At 35.7% G+C, this 23875-nt stretch overlaps 2 protein-coding genes and 1 pseudogene across 2 annotated transcripts; all 3 read right to left on the bottom strand.

Moving 5' to 3' along the window:
- Window positions 1–4227: 4227 nt before the first annotated feature.
- Window positions 4228–5163, bottom strand: LOC132242117 (olfactory receptor 52J3). Its single transcript, XM_059711032.1, has one exon. It carries the CDS (start codon window positions 5161–5163, stop codon window positions 4228–4230), a length of 936 nt encoding a protein of 311 aa, XP_059567015.1.
- A 9401-nt stretch (window positions 5164–14564) lies between these two features.
- LOC132241866 (olfactory receptor 51A4-like) lies at window positions 14565–15186 on the bottom strand (annotated as a pseudogene).
- Window positions 15187–17783: 2597 nt separating this feature from the next.
- LOC132242116 (olfactory receptor 51G2-like) lies at window positions 17784–18728 on the bottom strand. The gene has a single exon (XM_059711031.1). It carries the CDS (start codon window positions 18723–18725, stop codon window positions 17784–17786), a length of 942 nt encoding a protein of 313 aa, XP_059567014.1. The 5' UTR covers window positions 18726–18728.
- Window positions 18729–23875: the final 5147 nt, after the last annotated feature.

Below are 23875 nucleotides of genomic sequence, written 5' to 3'. Positions count from 1 at the left end.
AGAGTCACAATGTAAACACAACAGAAGGGCAAGGAAATATAGGCATGAGCATTCTCTAGGATGCTTAAAAAAATATGTTGATGGATGGAACTTGGTTATATTTTCATGGGGGATTCTGAATTTGGCTGGAATAGGAGAAAATTTGAATAATACCTGGACAGGGGAAAAAAGAATATAAATACATTTTAATATTAGTTGGTATTTTAGCAAATTGTAAGAGTAAAAGCAGAGTGGTATTGTTTCTGATCTGTGTTGATCTATTATTAAAAGAAAAGAAAAATTCCTGACACAAACAATTTGAACCCAAGGAACAGATCTTTTATGATGATTAATAACATAGTCAATGCTTAAAAATAATATAACCTTATTTGTAGTTATGAACTAATATAATTTATGTTTTAGTACTTGTTAATGAGCATATATAAAATGTGATACTTTCCCAAATTGAGGATGTCAAGGAACCTTACAAATTATTAAGGCTGAGAAAGATAGATGTGGGAAACTAAACATAGCTGCACTGATATAAACACAAAAATAAAAACAATACACATATAATGATTTATGTCAAGTACTTAAGTAGGTTTGGTTTAATAATTTTCACATGAATTCAAATTCAAGAAGTCACCTCTAAAATCAGTAGGCATCCTCACAAAAATCATTCAACAAACACTTATCGACAACTTCATACAAACCTAAACCCAAATAGACACAGAAGAACTTAAGAAGTAGTAAAACAACTGCAGATCCAAACATTTCTTATTTATAGCAATGACCATCTCTTTGTTTCCATGAGCATAAGGATCTCCAAAATTATCTTTTTATAGGCTTTCTTATCATTCCCACATGACTCCCTTGACTATATCCTGGTAACCACTAATCTATTATTCATTTCAATAATTTTATCATTTAATCACTTTATGTAAATGGAAATATATATATATATATATATATATATATATATATATATATATATATATATAAAAGACTAAGTGACCATCTGACCAGTAGCTATGACGCCCAATGAGGACCAGGGGGCAGACACTCCAACCAGTAGCTATGACGCGTATTGACAGAGCTGTGGTGACTTGGCACCTGTAGTTCTCAGGTGACACACCCAGAGAGGAGGGAGCCCGATTCTGGGGTGCATCACCTGAGAACCGCCCTCTTGCAATCTGGGACCCCTCAGGGGATGTCAGAGAGCTGGTTTTGGCCCAATTCCTGCAGGCCAGGCCGAGGGACCCCACTGGTGCACAAATCTGTGCACCAGGCCTCTAGTATAATATGAAATCTTTGGGGAACTGCTTTTTCACTCAGTGTAAGTTATCTGGACATTTATTCAAGTTGTTGTCTATCAATAGTTCATTTTGACTGATGACTTATGGTATTCCTCAGAATGAATATATTACCACTTTTTTTAGCCACTCACTCCTTGAAGTATATCTGGTTTGTTTCCATTATTTGGAAATTATAACTAGAGATTCAATGACCATTTTGCAAAGGTTTTACTGGAACACAGACACAATCATTTGTTTTATTTAATATAATTGTGTTTTTTACATTAGAACAGAATTTAATAATGCCAACAAAAATCATATGGCTTGCAAAGCTTAAAATTATTTCTACCTTGCCCTTTATAATAGGTTTGTGGAACTTTGTTTTAGTTCAATTAAAAATAAGAAAGTAGTCATTTTTAAGTATATTCGTGCTATTCATTTCATTACTGCACTCAAGTTTAGTTTCAGAGGCTCTGTTTATCTGCTCCAGGGGAAGTATGGAGTCTAGCAAACACCTACCACAAAAGTAATTTTTTTTCTTGTGTAGAGGGAAAATGGATGAATTTAATGTAGATATTAGAGTCATTTACTCTTAGGAACTGGGAAAATGCTCATACAATTTCTTGTGCAAAACCATCAGAACTTTTGTGAGGCATACTTTACCCCAAACACCAATTTTCATCTGGCTTTCATAAGACTTATTCTAACTGGAGAGCAATATGGAATTGTGCTTTTTGAATATCTAGTTTGCTTCATCTCAGAAGTTTTATCTAACAAATCTCAGAAGTCTGGGTATTTTTCTTTCATCAGTGAACATTTATTTTGGCAAATAACTGTAGTTACTTCAGAGAAAAATCAGAAGACTTCTAGTTTTACTGTGTTGATCTATCGCTGCCATAAACAAAGCTCCTAAACTACAGAAAACAATGGCTGCTGTTTGACATTTGCTCCCACAGCTTATGTATACTTTACATGTGCCCACCTCTACACTGGACATGTAGAGGAAAGATAATCTAAGAAACAGAGTGCTGGGACATTTCACCAAGGGACATTTTATCATTCATGCTTATCCAAGTGAGGGGCAAAATTAATTCTCAGTGAATATTTTATCACTCATTTATGGAATATAATGAACAACATAAACTGATGAACAAAAACAGATCCAGAGACAGAGAAGCATCGATCAGACAGTCAAACCTCAGAGGGAAGGTAGGGGAGGATGGGGGTAAGGGGGAGAGATCAACCAAAAGACTTACATGCAAGCATATAGGCCTAACCAATGGACACAGACAACAGGGGGGTGAGGGCATGAGTGGGGTGAATGGGGGGGTAATGTGCGGATAAGGACACATATGTAATAACTTATTCAATAAAAAATTTTAATAGCAAAAAGACAACATTTTTTTCATAATAAATTATAAAGAACAAAAGGAGAATGAGAAAATTACAGGATAATCAGCTCTAAAAGTTATTAAAATATATTTGATCAAAACATCATGATACTGGTAGAAGAATAAACAGGTAAGCTGACTATATTAGTAAAAAACTGACTCTTGTACATAATCAAATTTGATGTTAAGAAAGAATAAAAAACAGTTCTGAAGTGCTTAATTTTTAAGCCAATTATATTATAAAATATATTAAAAATAGAAACAAAAGTATTTAATTTTCTTACACTTTATGTAAAAAAATAAATTGCAGTTATATTAGAATTAAATGTAAAAATTAACACATATGTGCTCAAACACACGCACACACAAAACAATAATAAAATAGATGTTGAGGTGTTGACATATAATAAAACTATGCAGAAACCTTACATATAAAAGAGATAGAAGGGTGTGCATTAAGTACAATAATCAGTGTAATTTCCTTTAAAAATTTAATCTATTATATGAATACAAATATTAAATAGAAAGACTTTATAGGAAAATGTTAATATGTTAAGTGTACGCAAAAACACATGCAATGAGACTTTTAAAAAACTGGGCAGAAAATTTGGAAATTACAATAAGCATGAAACACACAAAAAAGCAAGAACATGACTTATTTAATCAGTAACTTAGTACCTAACAATTCTACCTCTAATTGTAGAATCTTCAGAAATTTTTCAAATATGCACAAATACTATTCATAAAGATGTCACAACATTAATCCTAAATTAAAAATACCAAATTCTTATACATATCAAAAGATAAGACAAATAAAATGCAAATGAAAGATTTTGTTACATTTTAAAAGAAAATAACTATATCCCAAACGTATCAGGATAGATGGATCTCTAAACTTAATATTTAATGAAACAATTAGCTATGGAATGATACACAGTGAATTACCCTTTACATTAATTAAATTTTACAATTCCAATCCACTTTCCCACCAAAATGTTTGCATTTGAAATGATAAATTCAGACTCTAAGACCGACAAAAAAAAAAGCCTGTGGTAATCACTCTAGTCTCTGAGGATAAGAAAAATAGTGGATCCAGACTGGGGTAATAGTCATAGGTCTTTCAACTCAGATGTCTCACGTGTTTGATTAAAAATAACATTTAAGATAAAAAAATTATAATAATACTTTTATGTCTGTGTTGTGAGAAGAAATGTATTTGTTATATGTTTCCTTGTCTTTTTTTAAACTAAGGGAAAATATACAACAACTTGAGGAGGGAAAGCAATGTTAACAAATGTAATGATGAAATGGTTATTGCTTGGAATCTTCACTCACTCCAAGTGAAATAATACAAAGAGTTCTTGCTTCCAGAATGGGAATTGGTCCTCGAAATTTAAATATGATGATTTTTCACACGATAGACTTAATAAGGAGCCAGATCAAATTCCCTGGAATGTAATTTAGCAGAACTAACTTTAGGCAAAGAAATGTCTTTCTGAGGAGAACACACCAATTTTGCTTGCTGGATCAAAATGCTTGCTAAACAAAGGAGGTAGAAGTCCCTATTTTTTAATAAAAACATGGAGCACTTGCTCTCGTATCTGTTTGGTCCTCACACCATAAATGATGGGGTTGAGTGAGGGTGGAATAACCAAGTAGAGGTTGGCAACAAGAATGTGGATATACCGGGGTATGTTGTGTCCAAATCGGTGCGTGAGGAAAGAAAAGACTGAGGGAATGTAGAAAACACAGAGGACTGCAACATGGGATCCACATGTGCTTAGGGCTTTTAGCCGCGCATCCTGCGATGGGAGGTGAAAGACAGTACGGAGAATGTACATGTAGGAAACGCCGATTAGAACCAGGTTCATAAGAAAGAGAGAGACTACAAAGAGCCCATAGATAGCATTGATACGGATGTTCCCACAAGACAACTTTGCAATGCCCATGTGCTCACAGTAGGAATGAGCTATTATTCGAGCCTGACAAAAGGGCAGGCGGTAGATGAGATAGATCATGGGAAGTGTGAGTAGGACTGGATGAATTACAATGTATAAACCCATGCCCACCAGCACCCGGAAGGTTAAGATGGTGGTATAGTGGAGTGGAGCACAGATTGCCACATAACGGTCAAAAGCCATGACCATCAGGACCTCAGCCTCCATGCCAGTGAAGGCATGGATCAAAAACATCTGGGCCACACATGCTCCAAAGTTCATCTCGTGTGCATCAAACCAGAAGATACCCAGCATTCGGGGCACAGAGGTTGTAGAAAGGGCCAAATCAACTGTTGAAAGGATGGCCAGAAAGTAGAACATGGGCTCCCGGAGGGTCTGCTTGGTCTTGATGACCAGCAGAATTGTGGCATTGCCCACTAAAGCCACCAGGTAAACAGAGCAGAAAGGCAAGGAGATCCAGGCATGGACCTCTTCCAGACCTGGGATTCCAATGAGGAAAAATGTGGCTGGGTGAAAAAGGCTCCTGTTGTGATAAAACATCCTTCCAAATGACAGGAGGATAAGCTCTCGCTCCTAGGAGGGGGAAAAAAGCAGTTGGAAGGAGAGATACTTATGAAAATGGTTAGCTTAGTTTCTTAGTATATATAGTGAAAATGAAAAGATTTGCTATTTGTAAGGGCCTAGTCATGCATTTTTTAAAATTTTAAATCAAGCCACGCTCACTTGAATGGGTCATTTTCAAAACACTTATACAGACTTAATCCTTTTTCCCCCCCACATATAAGGCTTATCAGCAAGCCCATGGCAGAGTTATAAGACATAGAACTTGACATTAAGTATGTAATAATTTATCGTGCCCCACACCTTCTGTGAAGCCCCTGTCTGAAGAGAGACACATGAAAAATAAAGGATACACACATGGCAATGCAGACATAATAAGAAAACAATCATACGAGAAATTAAATTTATAGGCACAGATGTGAAAGATACCTCCATAATTAGAGAATGCAGAAGTTCTCTAATGATTCGTTCATCATCTGTTGGCATAGAGAAAATCCAGGATCAAGCCTCATATCCTGTCTGAAATACAAACAGAAAATCAGATGCACATTATCACAAACAAAAGTGCAAACACTCTGGGATTGCCTGCCCAGGAGCAAACACAGGCTGATCATGCACCTCAAGAGCCCAGAAAGAAAGATGAACAATACATCTCTGCATATTTTCACTGATGTCTCTATTTTCCCAAGACCATACTATCTCATAGCAGGTAATTTTAGGGAGTTATGATTGTGATGGATTCTAGTTCTGCTTGAAAGATTCTTCATTCACTCTTTACTCCACATCAGTTCCTCTGAGGAAACCTGTGAATTTTACTGCCATATAGAGCTAGTTATTACTGTGTTCATGCCTTCTGCCTGGTTAAGGCAGTGGAAATGTGGGTAGAGATAACCTAGAAGGCTTCAGGTGGTTATGAACCTAGAGACAGCATTTTTTAGCAATACGACCTGGAATAATAAAATCTAACTTGAGAGAGAATTACTTTCTGTAATTATTTAAAGGAACTAGAGAAGGGCACTTTGCAATGGCTTCAAAACAATGGCGAAAGAACAGGGAACTCATAAACTCAAATAATGAAATAAAGGCACTTTATCTGGGTCTCCAACTTGAGGCAGAGTGGATGAACATCAGGATAAAGTAGAACAGACTATTATTGTCATCCTTTTAATTATAGCTTAATATTTATGGGATATATATCAATATGGACATATAAAATATATTCATTTTGAGATCAGATGAGAGAGAAAGAGAGAGAGGTAAGAGATGTATTTGTAATTTTTAAGAACTGAAACATCCAGGTAACAGCTGTTGCTCAGTGGCAGGATGTTGGCCAAGAATAAGCCTTCTAGGCACCCTGTTGCCTACCTTGGGTTCATCTCCATAAATAAACTCTCCACATTATGCCATTTTTCACCTCATACTTTCATCATGTTTCCAAAGTTCATTTCATTCTCTATAACTCAAAGCAGATGTAGAAATTATACTTTATCTACCAACTATGTAATAATTTTGTACATAGATTTTAGATGTAGCAAGGTTCCTCCTCCCCCATTAGATTCAGAAAATGGACTGCATGATGCATATCAAGCCCAGTTATTCTCAGCCACCTTTGATCATCTCTATTCCCTCTGAGTAAAACATTCACAAATCAAAAGGAAATTCACCTTTGATGCTTCAATCTTCAATACAAATAGAGACACGAGTAAAATATCGAGCAGCAATGCTCTATCTCCCCTTCTTTGTACAGTCCAAGGGAAGTAGTTTTATATTAAGCCTGCAGCTGTTTATGACAGCTGAAAAACAGAGTTAACTCAGTGTTCTACTATAATGGTGTCCTGGGATTTAATCTTCTGAGGTTTAAATTTAGAAAAACAGAAGCCCAAGGAAAAGTGACATGGATAAGAATTGACACAGAGAAAATTACAAATGTAGGTCAAAACCATACAGATATTATCGTTTATATGTGGCATACATATAGATACATTTCTATGTATTCTAGAGCCAGAGTCTGTGGGTTGCTGTTTCTAGATAAAATTGTGTTTATATTCTATTAGTTTTAGATAGAGAGGAATGGAATGTTGGTAGAATATAAACATTAAAGGTGCTCCGGTGAGGTCTCAAATGGAAACAAAGGAAATGCCTTTGGAGACTGGGAGAATGGTGATTCTTGTTATAAAGTAGCAAAGAACTTGGCTGAATTGTATTTTTGTGGAAAGTGGAATTTGTAAGTGATGAACTTAGATATTTAGCTGAGGGGATTTCTAAGTGTTCAAGGCACAGCCTGGTTTCTTCTTGCTGCCTGTAGTAAAATGTGAGAGAGATCAATTGAGAAGAAACTGCTAAACAAAATGAAAATAGAACTTGAAGATTTGGTAAATTCTCATTATATCCATATTGCATTTTTTTTAATGTGTCTTCTGTAAACAGCATCAAGATTGTGGCTGGACAACCAGTTGCTGAATAGATTATGGGTGTGACTCGTGGATCCATTGTCCATTTTCGCAGAAACCAGGAATAAAGACTGGGTTATCCAGAGATCTGTAGAGAACTCCCTTGGCCGATGACTTGGACCACTGTTAATTGCATTGAAACCAACAAGTTTTGTGAGAATTGTATACAGCAAAAAAGTTGTCAGTTCATATCAATTGGGACAGAAACGGGACAGAACGAAGGACTCTGGGGAGGCTACAGGACTGGCCAATAGAGCTACTAAGCTGAGAACATGTGTTAACCTTCAAGCAAAGGGAGGAATTATCCCAAAGGTGGTTCAGAGATCAGCAGTGCTTCCAAGGTGACCAAGGGCCTTTGGGACACAAAGCTCCTTCCTCTTTGGTTTCAAAAGGTGGGGTCACTTCCTTGATTTCAGTGGAACAGGCTGTCAATACCTATTGAAGAGACACGGGCCTAAAACGCAGGGACAACACCCTGGTGGGCCTAGAGAATGAAACATTGAGCAAAAGAGGATTAATCTCAAACCTTAAGATCTAACGGAATTTGCCGTGCTAGGTTCTAGATTTATTTGGCACGTGTACCCTTTGCTTGTTATTTTGTCTCTCTTTTTTTGTAATGGGAATGCCTATTCTATGTCTGCCTCGCCATTGTGTTTTTGAAGCAGGTAACTCACTGTCTGTGCTCACAGGTACACTATGAAACTTTTGCATGGGTTATGCACTCAAGACACTGATAGACTTCTTGTCCTGAATGGAACCAGGATCTCCTACTATGATAACATTGTGGAAAAAATGCAATTCTGAATACAAAAGCTGAAATGTAGGCAACACAATACTGCCCTGGGGTAGAAAGTATAAGGTTTGAACTAGCTTTTGATTTCTTATCTGTGTGAAGTTCATGAAATTAATTTCTCAGAGCCTCAGTATCTTTAACTGAAAAAAACAGATAGGAATTTTTAATATAAAGCTAGTTTATTATAAGAATAAAATGAAAAATATGCTTAAAAATGACTAGGAGCACACATTGCATATATCAGAGGTTCAAAAGCAATGTTTATGTCTGTAAAATGTTTTCATTAATTTGTAACTCTTACCTTACATAAAGAATCAATGGGCTAACTATTAACCATTAAGCATTTGACACTATGGACTTTGCTTTTTTATTTAACTGAGGATGTAATTATAGGAGACAAGAATTGCTGTGGTTTGTGGAAATGTGGTATGTGGAAAAGACATGTGTCAAATGGACATAAGAAAAAATTAAATCTTTGATCTATAACCTTCAAATTTTTGATGTCATATTAAGAAGGTAAGTTGAACTGTTTGTCACCCACCAAAACCAAGGCAATAAATACCTGCTTAATCCTATATTATATTTTCCTACTTTAAAATATTTGAGCATATGTGATATGCCTACCTTGGTAATGACAACAAGAAAATTATATCATATCTGTATGGCATATTTCTGAACTTTACAACAAATGATTTCCTTTTCCCCAAACATGACCTTACGCATACATTCATCCAGTAACAATTATTTACTGGAGATATACTCCACATCCCAAAACATGCTAGATACACAGAGATAAATAAAATAGATGTAATTTGCCATTCTTTGTACATCTTAGTCAGAAAGTAAAAGGAAAAAAATAAACAAATATATGGGTGATTGAAAATACTAATAAAAATAGAAAAGAATAAAAGATAAACTAGCTATAAAAGAACTTTTTAAAACAGGGTCATAATTTGAAGTGAGGATTTAAGTCAAAAGGTAACAAAACAATGGATAAAACTACTATGAAAAGGGGTTATGAAAAAAGGGGTCAGATGTGAAAAATCACAGGGAAAAAAGAGCTCTGCAAATTTCACAAATATACAGAAGGCCAAAGGGGCTGGGACTTAATGATACTAGAGATGTAGAGAATATCCAGTCACTGTGCGGTCTTATACTATTACTTCATTGCTTTAATTCTATTCTCAAAAAAGGAAGAGCTCATATTTACAAGAGGCATCACATCATCTAATTTTCATTTTAAAGGCATAACTCTTGCTTTGCATAAAGAATGAATTTAAAAATAGCAAGAGTTGATGTTTAGAAACTTAGGAGGTACCCGGCCAGCATGGCTCAGTACACTGAGCATCGACCTATGAACCAGGAGGTCATGGTTCGATTTCCAGTCAAGGCATATGCTCGGGTTTCTGGCACAATCCCCAATATGGGTTATGCAGGAGGCAGCTGATCAATGATTCTCTCTCAATGTTGATGTTTCTATCTCTCTCTCCCTCTTCCTCTCTGAAATCAATAAAAATATTTTTTAAAAATATATGTTTTCAAAAATCATAAATATACTTCACACTAACATAGAGGAGTTACTATTTGGACACCTCAATAGATAAAATATAATATATTTTCATCACAAAACCTCTGAGTAACTAGAAATGGAGGGTCCTACCTTGCATTGATATGCATAAAAATGCTATAGCTAGCATTGACAAGAATGAAAAAATATTGTACAAGTTTCTTCACTGACAAGTAATGGTCAGGATGTTCCCATTAACACTTCTGTTAAAAGTTGTGCTAGATGTCCAAGTAAGTATAATATAGAAAAATAAAGAAAAGTATAAAAATTTGAAAGGGTAAAGATGTTTACTTACAAATGATTATTTATGTAGAAATCTATCATTATAAAGAACAAGTGAATTTAGAAAAGCAAGCCAGATAAAAGATAAAAAACAATTCCTACATACTTGAAAAAACAAGTGGTATAATTTAGAATACCATTTACATCAAACAATCAAGATGTTTGATCAGGAACAATGAAAATGTAAAAATAGCCCAATAACCCGGCCAGTGTTGCTCAGTGCTTGGGCATAAGCCTATGAACTTGGATGTCACGGCTCGATTCAATTCCCTGTTGGGTTGCTGGCTCGATCCCTGGGGGGGGGGGGGGGGGGGGGGGCTGCAGGAGATAGCCAATCATTTATGTTTCTATTGTAAAAATAAACAGAATAAACTACTTTCAAAATATCTACACTGAAAACTTAAAAAAATTTACAAAAGACCCAAATAAGTAGAGAGATGGATCATGCTCATTGAATAGAAACCTCTGTATTGTTAAGATAACAATTCTTCCCAAAGGAGCATATTGACTCAGAACAATTTTACTCAAATCCTAGTAGGTTTCTATGTGGAAATTGACAAGTTGATGGTATACTTTACGTCAAAATGCAAAAGACCTACATTAGGCAAGATTAGAAACCTTTGAACTACACCATTATATCTTATAATTAACTAAAGCAACATTTATTCAGTGGTCTGATATAGACAAAATGTTGGAGAAGGTAACTGAAAGGGCATGACCTCCAGTTGACCCACAAGCTGGACCCAGGCAATCAGAAGCTCCACACCCCCTCCCCTGTCCTTAGAATTTATGTTCTGCCCACCATTCCCACAGTGGGAATCATTTTCAAGGAGGTAACCTGAAGAGAGCAATGTATTGTTGAGACCATCAGGACTGCATACATGACTGAATCTAGTTAAGGTTTGTATATAAACTTTTAAGATTCCTGCAAGCAGGTGCGGAGATATGCTGATCTTGTACACACCCAAGACAAATCTCATGTTTGTTACCTTGATTTTTTATTTTAAATTTATTTTTTAATCTTTGTTTTTTAAACCTGCCACACACCATTCTGGTGTGGTCTGCCTCTTTCTTCTGTTGCTCCTTGCCCTTTGAAAACGGAGGCCAGTTTCCCATTTTACCCAGGAAATTCCCAAGGTTGCAAATCAACACAGAAGAATAGAAAAAATGACAATGACAAAATTCAATAGGGGAAAAAAAGGTCTTTTTAGTAAATGGAGCAATTTCCATATATTAATTAATTAATATTGAGCTTCATCATAAATTAATTTCAATTGGATCATTAACGCCTAAGGATTACAAAAAAGGGAAGAACATGTAGAAGAAAAATTATAATAACATTTTCATGACTTTGGATAACCACGGACATAAAAAGATTAACTGCAAGGTAATAATAATTAATCACTTATAATTAATTGAAATGAAGAACTTCTCATTTTTGAAACACACTTTTAAGAGAATGAAATACAAACCATTCCCAAGGAATAAATATTCTCATTACACATATCTGACAAAGGAAATATAAAGGATTCCTACAAATCAGTAAGTAGAGTAATATTTAAAAATGGGCGATGTACTCAAAGTGGCACTGTTCAATTTGCATTTGGGAAAATGAAAATTAGTATCACAATGAAATACTATGGTCTAACTACCAGAATTGCCACAAGCGAATCATTTCTAAGAATATCTATAGAAACTTTATTTGTAACAGTCAAAATTTAGAAACAACTTTCATATTTATCAATAGAATAATGAGTTAAAATAATTTTATATTATTATTTAATTGGCTTGTCTAGTTGCCTTATTATCCAGGCATTTGAAATCTCCCCAAGAAATTCTAATGCCCTGCCAAGACTAAGAAGAGGGCTTTCCACCACTTCCTGTGGAGATGCTCTCAGTTAAGATGATATAAATTGAGGTACATGTCTGCTTTAATAAAGATAGCATTCTGAAAATGATTTAACATTTCTTGATAATTTGCATTCCCTGCTAAGTACGTTGGTTTCTAATTATTGGTGTAATGGCATGATGCATGTGTTTTCTGATAACTCCCAATAAAATTCCTACAGGCCACTATGCAAATTGATTTGTGGTGTATCCTTTACTAATTACTTTTAAATTTTTAAAAATCTTTATTGCTGAAAGTATTACATATGTCCCCTTTTCCCCCACTGACCCCTTTAGCCCACTCCCACCCCCCATCCCAGGCCTTCACCACCCCATTGTCTGTGTCCATGGGTTACGCTTTTTAATGTTATTTATCACTGATGTCACTTCAGGAATGTGAGGCTGCTATCATTGGCAGTTCTAGTAAACAACTACTAGTTTTTTTCCTTTTACTTTATTAAATTTGTTTTGATTTGTTTCTTCTTCCCAAGTACCATTTCTCCAACCCTTCTAGGAAGAGAAAGGCCTCCTTTTGTTTTATACTGTCACAGTGATTGTAGTAGTAGCACCATGATGACTCAGTTTTGCTATATTTTGCTAAATATCCATGTGTATACTGACCAGTTCTATATTTTTCAATCCTTTCCCTAGATCTCTAAGTGGAGCTTATAGTGAAAGTCCACTCTCTTCTCTGACAGTTGAGGTATAAGAAGTGTCCCCATTACCTATTCCTCCAATTGACAACCATTCACCACACTGTTTTGGTTGCTCTATTCTGAATACTGACAGAAGCAAAGAGAGCGAGTTGTGGTGCTAACATCTTCTAGAACTTGATAATAGTTTTAGGTTCCTGCAACTTTTACTTCATATCTGTGAACCATTGTAATGTTCTACATAAGAATGTTGTGTTTGTTTAATATAACATGACTTGGTTTACTGTCACTACAATGGAGTGTCTATCGTTATTAATACAGGCTTTCTAATGTTCAGAATTTAGTGTGGATTAAAGACAATAGTGCTTATTCGAAACGGGTCTAAATTCAGTCAGGTATTTACTGTAATATATTTTTTATTGATTTAAGGGCCTATATTCTGGTTGACTGTGTTCTTATTATGCAGACTATTGTCCTATGGGTTGGGATGCAGATGCTTCCATTAATAAATAAAAATTAAAAAATTAAGTTCAGTCAGGTAACTTTTAGTGAGAACCTGACTAGATCCTATCTATAGTATATTAGTATATATGAAATTACTCCACCTACTTTATGATTTCTGAATACTATTTGTGCTTGTTTTTATTTTAATGCCTGTCCCAAGTAATTGTAGAACAAATAAACTCTACAATAATAGGGGTTTTTAGACATATTCTAACAGATTTTTTGGCTTTGTTATCATGCATTATATTCATGTCTTCAAAATTTGCTAGGATTGCTATGCTTTTAGCAAATGTACAATAAACAACTCATACGTTCCAGGCACTTTGTTGGACACTGACAAAGAAAGAAGTTAAAATTCTCTACTTTGATCACGTACACATTGATGTAGAATATAAACAATTAAAAAATAATACTGTTATTTAGGCCTATAACTGAAAAAAAAGAGGGTGTTATACAAACTTGGATACGTAGCATCTCTGCCCAATATACATACCAAAGAAGGCAGTTTATTAAATATATTTCAGACAATTTAAAATATAAGTGAATAAAATATTTGCTCACCTATTAATTTTACATTTAATACATGGCTGTTGCTGATATAGACATATAGCTAATTGTGTGGAGAAGTAAAGGAGAAAAAAGAGGTGAGATTCACAATCATCAGCATATTATGACCCCAACCCATCTACTATGTTGTTGCTGTTAAAGTAAATCAATAATTTAAAAATTGATGAGGCTGCTGAGTATATACAGTACATATTTATGTCAATCTCTAGTCATCATAATTCTTAGATCCCCATGTTTGTTCAAAAATAGTAAAGTGAACTGAGCATTCATTGCAGCTAAAATTTTCTATCAACCTTGCTATATAATTTTGCAAGAATTAGATTTCTAATCTGATAACTCTTTGCAGGGTATACATTGAAATTCATTAGTAGTGGAACCAGAAGGAAAATTTCAGCTAAGATAACCTTAATAACTGATGAAACATTTTTGGCAAGACAGCAAAATGTCTGGGTAGGGGGTAGGAGTGGGAAGGAGGGGGTAATTGGGAGGGGGGACATCTGTAAAACTTTCAACAATAAAGATGAATTTTCAAAAATAGCTAAGGTGACAGTAGGCAGATAGAAGTTGATCACAACACAAATGTTGTAAATGTTGAGGAACTTAAAATGGTCCTTGTATGAGGTGGTGCCCAGAACAATTTTCAGTGTCAGCATATAATACAGAAATGCACACCAACCCTAACATAGCTGTTTGATCCACAGACAATCATAGATTATATTGACCCTGTCAGAACAGGTCAGTTTCATGACATCCTGGTGGAGGCAGTAGGGGTGAGATAAAAGGATTTTCATACAGAATTTCAGCCTCTTTAGAATAAAGGGATTAGTGAAGAACAATGAGATACTTTTATAGAAAATACAAGGCCAATTAATGACTTTCATTGATCAGGATGGAGGTGTATCTCAGCAGGTTGAAAATAGCCATAAAGCAATGGATGGACATAATAAGAACAACTGATGAATCCATAGCTGAGAATCCATGAGAGAAAAACTCTGGGGCAAAGCAGACATCAGGATAAATTTCAGCGGCATTGAACAAGAAGATTACCCACATGGTTGGAAGCAAAGAGATGGACAGTCTGTGGTCAGAAAAGGCCAGCATGGAGATGAAACAGTACATAGGCTCATACAGAGAGGTCCCTGTTTTTATGAGAAAGAGGATGGTGCAGTTCCCCAGCATGGCAGTGAGATATATGGGGAAAATGGAGATGGAGACACAAATATGAGCATGCTCCATCCTTGGGAGCCCAATAAGGAAGAAGGTAGAGATTTCCACTTCAGAGGTATTAGAGATTGACATTGCAGGAATGTGATGGAATCAGAATGTGGGTGTCAGAAGACTCTTCCTCAATGGCTTAAATTAATTTAACATTTGTTTAGCCATCTGGTTAGTGGAAATCTTGGGAATCCACCCATCTATATATATAAAAGCCAAGCGACCAGAACGACAGAACGACTGAAATGACTGGAATGACCAGTTGCTATGTGGCGGCCAACTGGCTTGATCAGGGCCCCAATCGGCTCCCTTCACCCCAACTGGGGCTGGGCTGGCTGGTCAACCTCCCCACACCCAGCCTGGCCACCCACCCTGATCAGGGGTAGGGCTGGCCAGACCCCACCTGTGCATGAATTTGTGCACCAGGCCTCTAGTTCTATAATAATTGAATGGATTTGGGGAATGATCAAGGAAAAGGTTTCACCATAAGATAGCAGTAGTATACAATGAGCTTTCTGGGACAGCACTTGAACAGACTGTATGGTAGGGAAAGTTCAACATAGGAGACTTTCCAGGGGTAGTGGTCAGGGCCATTACCCCAAAAGAAATGGGCAAGGGGATTCTTAGGGCAAGGGAGAGGGGCATATATTGCCTAATAATATCTTTCAGTAGCATGAAAGGTAGTCTCTGGGTCAGAGAGTTCTGAAGGGCAGAAGTGGCTTGGAGTCTTTCATAACTCTAGGGTTTGTCTTATCTGTAGCTAGCAGAAATTTGGCGCAGTTTTGTGAGGTATGCAAATAAGGCAGTCTCTATATGATTATAATTGTATTTAGGATGTATTTAAAGCAATTATATGTGTAAGAATTTCAATTTGCTACTGGTGTGCTTTGAGCTGTAGGACCTACTTGCTGTGAAATATATGCTATAAAATTACACAGATCAATAGACAGGAGCCATTTTTAACACCAGATAGCACTATTAAATGGAATATTACTCAGTATAAAAAGGACTGAAGTACTGATACTTGCTATATCAGTATGCTAAGAGAAATAAATCAGCCACAAAATACCATATATTTTGTCATTGTATGCATGTGAAAGTGAAGCCCTTGCCAGTTTTTCCCAGTGGTTAGAAATTCAACCCTCAAATTGAAGGGTCTCAGGTCTGATCTGGTCAAAGACATGTACCTCATTTGCAGGCTCAATCCCCTGTTCCAGTCAAGGCGCAGGTGGGAGGTAACCAATCAATGTGTCTCTCTCACATCAAGGTTTCTCTGTCTGTCTCTCCCCCACCTTTCCACTCTCTCTTAAAAGAAAAAGATAAATAGGAAAAATAATATCCTTGGGTGAGGATTAACATACAAAAGTGCAAAATGAGGAAATCTATTGAGCCAGAAAGTATATTAGTGGTTCCTTAGGATCAGGTGAAGGATATGGGATGGAGGTAATAGCTAAAGAGTATGAGATGTTTTTTGAGATTATAAAAATTGATTGACAGTTACACAAATCTATTAATGTATTTTAAAACATTGATGTATTTTAAATAGGTGATGTATGTATGCAATATAAATTATATCCCAGAAAGCTTTAAAAAAAATTTTAAATAAAACAGTACTTAGCAAACTATGACCCTAAAAATACATATTTTTAGGTAAAGAAAAGGAAAAAGATATACCATGATAACATTAATCAAAAGAAAGCTAGACAAGCTAGATTAATATCAGAAAAGACATATTTTAAAATGAGAAAAAAGCTATCTAGGATAAAGAAGAACATTAAATTTTGATGAGGTGATTTCCAAGAAGACAACAAAATTTCTACATAATATCTACACACCTAACAACAGAACATCAAAATACCTGGGGTAATGCTGATAGCATAACCAGGAGGAATAGACAAATTTATTATGATATTTGGAGACTTAGACATCTCTCTCTCAATAACTGACAGTTTGAAAACAAATCAAAATGGATGAAATCTGGGTCTCAGAAGTATCTACCCAAAGGCCTCTATAAATTCCTCAACACAGAAACATCACAGTCTCTGGATCATTTGAGAGCCACCCAAATCAGTTTAATTATTTGGGCCAAGTTGCCTTCCTTTCATGCTTCTCAAAGTATGAACTTCATTCATTTGTCATTTTCTCTTGATAGAAGTTTTTCCTCTGGAAACATTTTTCTGTGCTAAACAGAAGATCAAAAATGCATTAAAAATACATTCATATTAATGTCAGTTTTGTGGGGAAATATTGTTGCTCTTGACCACAGAGTCTATATTAGAACCAGAGTCATCTTGAAATCTAAATTTTGTTTAGAAATTCAGGAACTTTATAAAGTATAATGAATAACTTCACTAAATTGCTGATTTGATGCTTCAGTTTCACAAATATTTATTGCTGATTATTGAAAGGAAAGTCAGAGTTCTTCTAAGAATGGCCTAACCTGGGTTTGGTGACCATATTCTTTAGTATGTCAACATGAATATAAAACAAAATAAAACAAAACATGCCTTTATTCTCCACACTGAAATGATAGGATTTACTATTATTGAAGTTTGTATCTAGTTTCTTAAAGGCAAAGCATTTTCAGTAATATTTAAATTCAAAATTCTATATTAATATGAAGTACTCTCATAAATATAGAAAGGAGGGGGAAGAAAGTTGTGCCTTAGAGTCTCTTTTCCCTAAACTTTCTGTTGTTTGAATTTCTTGAGGATTCTGTCACGAATCTGCTTCGTTTTGACACTGTAGACAATTGGGTTCATGAGGGGTGGAACCAGCAAGTAGACATTGGCCATGAGCACATGGACAATTGGGGAAGCATTCTGCCCATAGCGACGGATCATAGATAGCCCAATCATTGGTGTATAGAAGGTGAGTACAGCACAGATGTGGGAGATGCAGGTATTGAGGGCTTTCACCCTCTCTGTTTTGGAGGCTATACTCAACACTGTGCCAAGGATGAGAATATAGGAGAAGATGAGGAGCACTGAATCCAGTCCCATGGAGAAGATGACCACCATGAGGCCATAGATGCTGCTGACTCGACGGCTGGATACAGTTGTCTTTATGAGGTCCTGGTGCAGGCAGAAGGGGTAAGAGAGAATATTGACATGACGATATTGAAGCTTCTTTAGGAGGAAGGAAGCTGGAAAGACCAGAGCCAATGCCCTTCCAGCAATTGCCGACCCAATTCCAATGATTACACCATTGGTTAGAATGGCTGAGTAGCACAGGGGCACTCGGATGGCTACAACGCGGTCAAACGCCATGGCTAACAGCACAGCTGACTCAATAATTGAGAAAACATGAATGAAATACATCTGGACCAGACAAGCATTGAAGGAAATCTCCCGGGCATGGAACCAGAAGACACTGAACATGGTAGGCAAGGTTGTAGTGGATAGGCCCAGGTCAGTAAGCGCCAACATTGACAGAAAGAAGTACATTGGTTGGTGGAGGGAAGGCTCAGTTCTGATAATAAATAGGATAGTAATGTTCCCTGCAACTGAGGTGACGTAAACAAAGAAGATGGGAAGAGATATCAAGCCATAGTTGCTTTCAAGGCCTGAGAAGCCTGTTAGAAGGAAACGAGGGTACAGCGTAGAGCTATTGAAGACAGACATTGTGCAGATGGAGGCACCTTCAGTCTAGGTGGAGAGACAAAAACATAGAACAATTGGAGTAAAACTCAATATTACAAAAAGAAGCTCAATGCATGCTGCTCTGTTTACTGTTTCAATTACTCTTCTGCTCATTATATGTAAATTACTATCTGCATTTATTATTTTACCAATGGATTAATTATTTGTTCATTGCACATTCATTGAGAACATATTTTATAAAAGGAAATTGTGCAGTTTGAAAATATAGAGAAATATATAAAACATGCCTTCAAATACTTACACCCTGGTGGATAGAAAGAGCTAATATTATCAAGCCAAGTGTTAGTTTAATACCAGGAAACTATCCTAACCAGGAAGGTCAGGGAAGATTTATTAAAAATAATTCTTGAATTAGGTTCTTGAATAACAAATATGAGTTTGATGGGAACAAAGAACTGATTGGCACCCATGTAAATGCAGAAAGGTGTTAGTATTATAAGTAAATATAATTGAGCAAAGTTATAGGGCTGATGGCTTTTCAGAGGATTATGAGAGCTAAAAATTAATTAAAATGAACCAGAATTTCTGAAGGAAATTGTGCACAAATATAGAGTTTGTATTTAAACTTAGAAGGTACAAAATGTCTTTTTTTTTTTTAAGAAAACCATTTGACCAAATTTATATCAGTGCTAAATTAGAACAAATGTTATTTCTTTATATTTTTTCAACACAACTGAAACAGTTGTATTAAACAAAAGTTTGTTGTCTACTGTTTATACTCATGTTGCTGCTATAAAGGACAACAACATACATAAATGGTCTAAATGCTGACAAAAGAGAAGGCAGGGAAGTCCTTTAGAAGGCAAGTGTAGTGATTTTTAAAAGTGGATAAAGGTGAAGTGTAACAGTAGGGATGATAAAGGTCAAATAGATATAAAAATTTATAAGGAGAAAAAATAAAATATTGGTCAATGATCATATGCTAAAAGTGAGAAAAAGAAAGAAACCCAGGACAAGTTCAGTTATTTGTTAGATTTTGGTGTCATTAAATGAAACAAAGAAAAAAATTAAAAACTTGGTGAAATTAGGGTGTACGATTAATTCAGTTTGGTTAGGATTAACTTGAAGCATGTGTGTCAAAGAGATAGTGATATTTTTTGATCTGTAAAGGGTTGCCAAAAAATAAATTACTCCTACTCAGAAAAATTGGAAGGAAGAGAGAGAAAACAATCCTTAGAAAAAAAAATCAAGGCAACAACCAAAAAGAAACATGGCATGTTAGAAGAATAGAGTAACAGCTTTAGTGCTCAGGACTCGGACACCAAACAGATGGACTGTGCTCTAGGATACATAAGAGGCAGGGTTGATTAAGGACTGAAGAAGATGAGGCATTATAGGAGGACTCCTAGAGACTTCAATTACTAAGCAACATGATGGCCACTCAATTCCAATTACTCTGGGCACCAAATAACAATAAAAATGTCCACTTGGTAAATTTGATGTCAATTTTTTTTTCAAAATTCATCTGTTTCCCAATCTATCGTGCTCCACTGATATACTTACATTTTATGGTTTCCTCTGACAGACTTAAACTAATTCCCTGCCCTCCTACAGGAGTCACAGGATCCTTTTCACTCTGACACCACTTCCTGCCTTTTTAGGAGCAGATACAATGAAAAGAGGAATTGCTTTACGTATTCTCATCTTGTGATTTATATACTTTACTAATTATAGCATATTAGGCAATATTGGTCTTTATACACCTCCCTCACTATCTTAGCTTTTATATCACAAACTTTTCCTCAGCTCATTCAACATCACTAAACAATAATTGTTAGCTCTTTGATAGTTGCACACAATTATTTTCTTCTTCCTTGATACCCTCTCTCAAATCTTTCAATGTCTTCAGAGACTACATCCTACCCAGGTATGCCAGGCCTTCCCTCTAAGATCACTCTCACCTACTACTTTGTAGAAAAGTCTCTGACTTAGGTTAGTCATAAATTATCTCCCCTAAATGGGTCTGTTGGATATAGATACAAGCACCTTGTACTCAGTGGCTACTTCTCTAGAGTCAGAGAAAACCTGATGATAACTGTCATTCATTATTTCTATCATTTTGAACAGATTACCAAACTTCTTTGAACACAAAAAACTGGGAAATGCATTACCTTATGTAATATTTAAGATATTCAAGAAAATGTATCTAAAGCATTTAGCAAAGGGTCTGAGACCTAGGAGATACTTTAGACTTAAGTAAAGCAACATCTTAATGGATATACTGAAGTAGTCACAATCTTAAACATATCAGCCATATACAACTGTGATCCAAAGGCAGATGTGACCTGCAGTGCCCAAGGTATCACTTGTAAAGATATCCCCCTCAGGACTTCTCTTGGGAATTACTTTGCCTAAATTCCTTTTTTGGCTCACAGTATTGCCAAATATGTATGATATGCATGAGATAGAAATAGAGGAGGTACTTGAATCATCATGACTATCATCATTAACATTTTGAACATTATAATATGCGATAGAAATGTTTTGAGAGACTGGAGATTTCAATGCATGAACCAACCAGTTATAGTATCTATACCTGGAAGTGGATTTTAATGGCATTCTTTCCCAAAGCCCTTTTGAACAGACTTGGATGATGATAGTCTGGCTTCTTTAGGAGCATGCCAATCTGTATCTCTGACTTACCCCAAATTAGTAATTTCACTTGGTCAAATTCTTCAAATAGGTACTAATTTTTTACCCATTCTTCTCAACTCAGAAGCCCTCCTTCAGGCACACCTGAGCCCTCAGATGTAGATAGCCATTCATCCTGCTATAGGTTGGTCAGACAGGACTAGGGACTTCTTATAGACAGAGAGAGCCACAGTGGATCCTAAGGTGGATCTATTCTTCAAGGAAGCATAGATTTCCTGAGTGAAGCATCCAATTTTCCTTCAGCAACTCCAGAGCCAGGATAAAATATTTTTGGGTTCAGCATCCTTGACTCCATCCAGCAATGTGCTTCATCAGCACTATATTCTGTGCTTTAACTACCCTAAACTCAGCAGCCCCTCTGGGTCAATCCATTCTCTCAGGACTATTTTTTTTTCTTAATGCAACCTGCAGGGAGGAAAAATTATGCCACTGCCAGTGGAGCTTTTTCTTTTGCTTGGGGGAAGGAGATGATCATGTCAAATTCTCTAGCTGGGAGTCCAGCTATGGTAGCAACAGAGAAGTGTCCCTGAGCTCATCTGATGGAGGCTCAGTGAATCAGAATAATGTACAAAAAAAAGGCTGTGCTCTGAATAACCAGAAATAGCAGTTACTAGCTGCTCAAAAATAATAATTCTTTATACGCCCTGTATCAGATTTTCCTAAAATGTACAATAGGCCACTATTGAAATAGAATTAATGGCCAAATATATAGAAAAGCCTTGGTCAATTATTTTTGGGACAAACGGTGCATTGCAATACCATTGTGTATAAACATCTATATTGCATGCTACTGGTTTCAGACTTTTCCAGACATATTTTATCCAGAAAGCATTTACTAACTTCTAAAATTTGTGTTCAGCAGAACTCCATTTAGGAAATGGGAGTTGAAAGAATCCTTGATTTAAGACAGTAATTCTCAGCAATAAGAAAAATTTTCGTAACGGGATATTTTACCGCATCTGGGGGCATTTTTAGTTGTCACACTAGGGAAATGTTGAGGGCATCTAGTTTTTAGATATTGGGGATGTTCCTAAACAACTTACAATGAGCAGACAGATCCCACAACAAAGAATTATCCAGTCCAATTGTTAATAATGCCAAGGTTAATAAAAAAAACAACCTTTTTTTAAGCTGTGGGGAGGAGACTGTAGGTGTAGCAGGTGATGGAGTGTGGTGAAGGGAATGGGACAAAATTAAACTAAAACTCAAAATTCTGTGTTTAAGTCTCAGGGTAATATGAAGGCAAAGAACATGACCTCTTTAACCATGACAGTAAAGAGCATGGTCTGTAGATCCAAAGGTCCTTACCTTTGAATCCCTGTCTGGCACTTATTGACTGTGTAGCCTTGGGAACATTGTTACTCAGCCTTTTTGTCTGTTTCCTTATGTATACAATTAGTTCATAATAATTTTATCTGTCTCCTATGTTTTTTAAATGTTCAATGAGTTAATATATGTATAGCATTTAGAACGTATTATGTAATTAATAACAAATCATCAAAAATTGATTCCCTGGTGCTTTGATACAGATTTTTATTAAATTAATTATTCCTACTATTCTGCCAGTCTACCAATTCTGTGATACTGTATTTTATGCCCTGAGCTGAAACTGATTTCAAAAACTTTGTCAAGTATTTGCAATGGGTGTATGAAATTAATAGCCATTAAATAATTTCATCATAAGGCTAATTTCTCTGGATCTGATTTCATGAGCATCAGATGGCTTTTTTTATGCAGAGGCAAATGCATATTACTTTATTTTTAAATTAAATTTATTGGCATGACATTGGTTAATAAGATTATATGGGTCTCAAGTATATAATTTTATGATGCAGCATTATTCTCAATGTCTAAGATGGAAATAACAGAAGTGTCCTTTGAAAGACTATTAGATAAAGATATGGTACATATATATAATGGAATACTACTGAGCCATAAGAAAAGATGAAATACTTCTATTTGCAACAACATGGATGAATCTTTGAGAATATTGTGCTAAGTGAAATAAGTCAGACAGAATAAATGAAGAACCATATGATTTCACTCATATGTGGGATATTAAACTGAAAGCAACAAATGAACAAACAGGAAAAATGAATGAACAAAAACTCATAGACACAAACAGAACCAATATTTAAGAGACTGGCTCAGAAATTTTCATCTGAACTTGGTGTTCTGCAGGAATTTATGTCTTTCTTGAAAACCTTATTTTAAGGTTTGTAGAGAGAAAAACCCAGGCCCAGAAAGCATCTTTAATGAACCATTTAAAATATTTAACTAAGAATAACAGAAACCCTACACATATATTTCTAGGCAATATTATAAAAGGGTCACTTCATAATGATTTTTATGAGGCAAGCATCACATATTCCGTAATCAGATAATAACATCACAGCAGCTTAGGCTGCAAGTTATTTTTTTAAGAACTTTAAATTTTATTTTTAAATTAGTTTACATTC

The sequence above is a fragment of the Myotis daubentonii genome, chromosome 9, assembly GCF_963259705.1.
Source record: "Myotis daubentonii chromosome 9, mMyoDau2.1, whole genome shotgun sequence".
NCBI classification, from domain to species: domain Eukaryota; kingdom Metazoa; phylum Chordata; class Mammalia; order Chiroptera; family Vespertilionidae; genus Myotis; species Myotis daubentonii.
The sequence above is the reverse complement of the archived record's forward strand: the minus strand, read 5'-3'. Positions and strand labels throughout refer to the sequence as shown.